This window comes from Dreissena polymorpha, chromosome 15, assembly GCF_020536995.1.
Source record: "Dreissena polymorpha isolate Duluth1 chromosome 15, UMN_Dpol_1.0, whole genome shotgun sequence".
In the NCBI taxonomy this organism is placed as follows: domain Eukaryota; kingdom Metazoa; phylum Mollusca; class Bivalvia; order Myida; family Dreissenidae; genus Dreissena; species Dreissena polymorpha.
Genome location: NC_068369.1, coordinates 50,326,095 through 50,330,870, shown reverse-complemented (window position 1 = coordinate 50,330,870; position 4,776 = coordinate 50,326,095). Strand labels below are relative to the sequence as shown.

Genomic DNA, 4,776 nt, shown 5'->3' with positions numbered 1-4,776 from the left:
CCGCGATTTACAGGCCGACTACGACCCTGCCATAAAATATTTTGATATGGTTAGAATCTGTAGAGGATCTTCTTTACAACGGTACCATTATAATTAATATCGGACGAATAATAATGAAGTTATAACCATTTATATCGGTTCCGGGTTTTACCATAAAGATTTCCGGATAGTTCCGGGTTTTATACCTCGCCCTGTTTGTATAGGTTCTTGCATAAATGTACAGTGATTAATCAAAAGCGTATTTAAGATTGTCAAATTTCTGACTAAAGACTGAAATCCAGACAGTTTCCATCAAGATGGCATCAGAAGAGCTTGCTGTCAGCGTTGTGTTGCCCGCAAGCGGTACAGGGGACAGGTTTAGCTGTCAGACTCCAAAGCAGTTTGCTTTCCTGCTGGACAAACCAGTATTTTTTCACACAGTGATGGCATTTTACAGGTACAAAGCATTATTTAGGTGTTTTCATGGCTTACTCTCTGCCATTATCAAATCAGCCTATGGCGACAATTAAGAAAATTTGGTTAAAGATATTTCCAATCAGCTACAAGTTTTTTTTCATAATCACCCTTAAAATATAAACAAATAATATATTTTTTTAAAGATATACGGCATTGATTATGGTTGGTGTTTGTGAAAAATAAAGAGTTTTATCAATGAGATCAAAGAGAGCTGTTGTCTCTCCGTGCGCAGTTCTAAGCTGCATCATTAAAGTTGAAGTTCTTGACATATAAATGTTTCCTATGTTATGTAAATTGTGTAATTTGTTCTTTGTACAATTACAATTTTATATGTTTATATATATGCCAAAAGTTATGTATACATGTATATGATTGCTGAAATAGATGAAAATAAAAACATAAGGAAATTGCTATACATATTAAAACAAAACTGAGTTTCAATCCTTTATTACATTTTACATGCATTGAGTATTCAAACATTTACACAATATAGCACATTAATAGATAAGATACCCGTTAAAAGACTACTAGCATATTTTGCAAAGTTTCAATCGATCCTGCAAATATAAACCACCTGTGAACAAAGACCACAACAACCACATCCCTTGAGTGTTTTTTATTGGCAGGTAAGACTTTATATTTAAAGTATGTATTATAGATTAAACTATTAAATTTTAAACTATTTTTCAGGTTTAACTGGGTACAAAACATTGTTATAATAGTGAGTGCAGAGTACATTGACAGAGTTACAGCCATGGTAGACTGTTGCAAAGACAAGGTGAATGTTGTGCTCGGTAGCAACACCCGACATAGATCTATTCGGGAGGGTGTCCAAGCATTATTGCGTGGTAAATAAATTAGGGATGGAAAGGAATACTTAAATGATGTTTTATTATTTGTTTTTTGTTATTCAAATATATTCAAACATTAGATTTTTAAACCTTAGATTCTAATGTCCATAGAAAGGTCCGGCAAGTCCCAAGGTATTGTTCCGGATTACCATAAATATCACCTTGTTACATGAATCTTTGAAAAAGGATTTAGAGTTGACATTTATTGAATGTGTAGTGCACATGCGTATTGGAGTTTCAAACTTTTCAAACTTGAATATCTCAGTAATGAGTTAACTGCACATGTGATCATTTGACTATATTCTGTGCAAGATATAACGATAAAATCATTCATCCTTGATAATTGGGCGCTTTTGCATGTGGGGGTAGGTGTTGTTTCATCTTTTTGCACGTGAAAATGGTGAAATGCGATATGATTTTATTTCAATTTCTTCATTTTAGGTGGTTGATACACCAGAAAAACATATAATAATTTAAAAGTCAATATGTCACCAATAAAATTACTGGAGCGCAACAGCGCTATCGGCATGTTGCAGGTTACCTTCCCCACTTGCTGAAGCATCCGATCGTCACGGATGAATGATTTTATCGTTTACCCATGCTGTAGTCAAATGATCACATGTACAATTTTAAATCAAAATATTTACTCATAACAGAGATATTTAAATTTGAAAAAAGCTGCGTTCGCAAAAGAAAAGTCATCAAGTTTAGAACAGCACTATATAATTCCCATTGCATTTCATTTTCATCATTCTCGGTGGGTTTTTACACCAGAAAAACATAAATTTATTAGAAAAACGATATGACTCGTTTGAATATTCATGAGCGCAATTTTGAAAGCCAGTCGGTCATTAAGACGTGTAGGTTAATGCATTTTACTTTTCCCCTTATCATTTTGAGATGTACGATTTTGAGAATTTTACTTTTTTTCAGTGATTTTTTTAATGTGTTATGTTTGATATTTTAATGCTGATCAATTTCCATTAAATTTACATGAAGTATTAGATATGTGTTGAATTAAACAGAGTCCAAATTTCAACAAAATCCGTTCTAAAATAATGGAGCTATATTGATTGAATATGTTTTGCATTAGAAAAGTCTCCAAGTATAGCTCTGAGTTCTATATTTTATTCCATCGTCTGCCTTGCACAGTAACGCGATGATTTGTATATTTACTTCAGTCCAGCCAGATGCCGTGGTCATTCACGATGTAGTGAGACCATTTGTTGATGAAGAAGTTGTCAAGACTATTGTTAAAAATGCATTTGTTCATGGGGTAAGTCCATTTGTTCATGTTGTAAGTCCCTGGAGTAGTCCATTTGTTCATGGGGTTAGTCCATTTGTTCATGGGTCAAGTCCATTTGATCATGGTATAAGTCCATTTGTTTATGGGTTAAGTCCATTTGTACATGGTACAAGTCCATTTGTTCATGGGGTAACCCTTTACCACTTACAAACATATATTTTGAAGCATTTGTAGTCCCTTAGAAAGTTAAATTTAATTAAAAACCTTTCTTACTAGATTTAAGTTTTAGGCCTCATTTCCAACCCTTAGATACTGATGAGCAGCAAACAAAATACAATCTCAACAGACTGCCAGTTACACGCAGGCTGTTCTGGTTTTATGCTGTTTGCACATAGCCATTTTCACTTTGCTTCTGATGGGGAAAGGGTTAAGTCGATTTGAGCATGGTATATGTCCATTTGTTCATGGGTTAAGTCCATTTGATCATGGGGTACATCTATTTTTTTCATGGGATAGATCCATTTGTTCAGAAATACAACAGTGAAGGAAAATCATACATCTACATGTATGATGATGCTAAAAAATGAAAGCTGTATTTGTTTACAAGCTTTGATATTTTACATCTTTTAAATATGTATGCATTCCATATTTTTGATTATAAGTTTTAACTGCTTTGGGCAGAAAAAACTAATGCCAGGTCATTCCGATGCAGTTTGTAAAAACATGCAACTTTAAATGCTTTTTATGTAGTTTGTTTTCTAAGCAGACTGCACAGGCTAATCTGGGATGACACTTTAATCCTTTCAGTGCGGGAACCGAATGTTGAAGGCCTTTGCAAACAGTTTGGATCCAGATGAGACGCCACAGAGCGCGGCGTCTCATCAGGATCCAAACTGTTTGCTATTCTGATAGTATTCTTTGAAAAAATCGAAGAAAATGCTAATTTTAGAAATTCAGCAGACGACATTTTAGCAGAAGACAAATTTCCCAGCATGCAAAGGGTTAAGCACAAACATTAAACCCCGTTTCTCAGAGTGATTTTCATATCTAAATAAGCTTCTCTGGTTGCTAAGCAGCAGGTGTGACACGCCCTCTGGTTTCCACAGTAATCCAAGGTGACGAAAACGACATGTTGACAGCATCCCTCGACAGGAACCTGTACAGTGCCAGTGAAATGCCACAGGCTTTCAAGTATGACTTTATCAAGAAGGCCTATGAACAGGTCAGTTTTATACGAATTTCAGTTTAGTTTAATATAGTTTAAACCTATTTATTGAGGCTTGATTGCATTGAAAGCCTCAGGCTTATTGAACCTCTATACATTTTTAAGGGCTTAGTAGCATTCTCAATTTTTGAGCTCAACTCCGATGATGAGATTTGAGTTTCCACACAGCTATTGAGTATTGAGAATGTCAGTCTGTATACGAACAAATCTCAGCAATCATGATATCCCCATAGTCCTCGTCGATCTGAGGATTGAGTTAGAAGCAAAAAAACAATTTCTGGGAACACCAAATTTAGTACGATGAACAAAATCATTTAAAAAAAACTGAGAAAAAAACTCAAAGTTAAGTCAAAATATTGACTTAAGGATGTAAGTGATACTAGGCCCTGGATGTATACTCAATTTATTGAAAAACAGAAGGTCGCCAAGGCGTAGTGGATATGGTGTCCTTCTAGCGACTGGGAGGTCATGCGTTCGATCCCGACTGTGGGAGCCTTCTTTTGATCTCTACCACAAAGTACTGGTTCTAGTCCCAGGAAACAGACTGGAGAGCGTTTAAAATAAACCTTAAGATTTCGATGCAATCAAGCTAAAATTAATAGGTTTAAACTAAATTGTTGCCATGGTTTTCAAATTGATGTGTATGAATGTCGAACATATGCCTTCCCAGATATATGCTACCCAGTCAAATTGTTAATTTAGGTGGGCATTATATAAATATCATAGGCAGTTTAGGGGTATAGTTAAAATTGCACCCTGAGGAGTGTGTTTTCAACTGTTGTCGAGGGTGGAGGTGGTCATTACTCTTCAAGGAGCAATATTAACAATACCGAGAAACATGTCTATGATATTAATTTTATTATACAGAGGGCCAGTGGGAGGTGTATGTCTTCGTGGTCATACGTGTGGCAGATTTTGGACGGTATTTGTCTGGGGTGGGATTTTTGTTCACAAGGCTATTTGTAAGGGTTGGAATGTATGAAATGTTTTCACTTTTT

The 4,776-nt window shown here is 35.3% G+C and overlaps 1 protein-coding gene across 1 annotated transcript; it reads left to right on the top strand.

Annotated features, from left to right (window-relative positions):
* Positions 1–296: 296 nt before the first annotated feature.
* Positions 297–4,308, top strand: LOC127859740 (D-ribitol-5-phosphate cytidylyltransferase-like). The gene is made up of 4 exons (XM_052397248.1): positions 297–436; positions 1,147–1,304; positions 3,660–3,775; positions 4,234–4,308. The coding sequence occupies exons 1-4, from the start codon at positions 297–299 to the stop codon at positions 4,306–4,308; spliced, it is 489 nt and encodes a 162-aa protein (XP_052253208.1).
* The last annotated feature ends 468 nt before the right edge of the window (positions 4,309–4,776 follow it).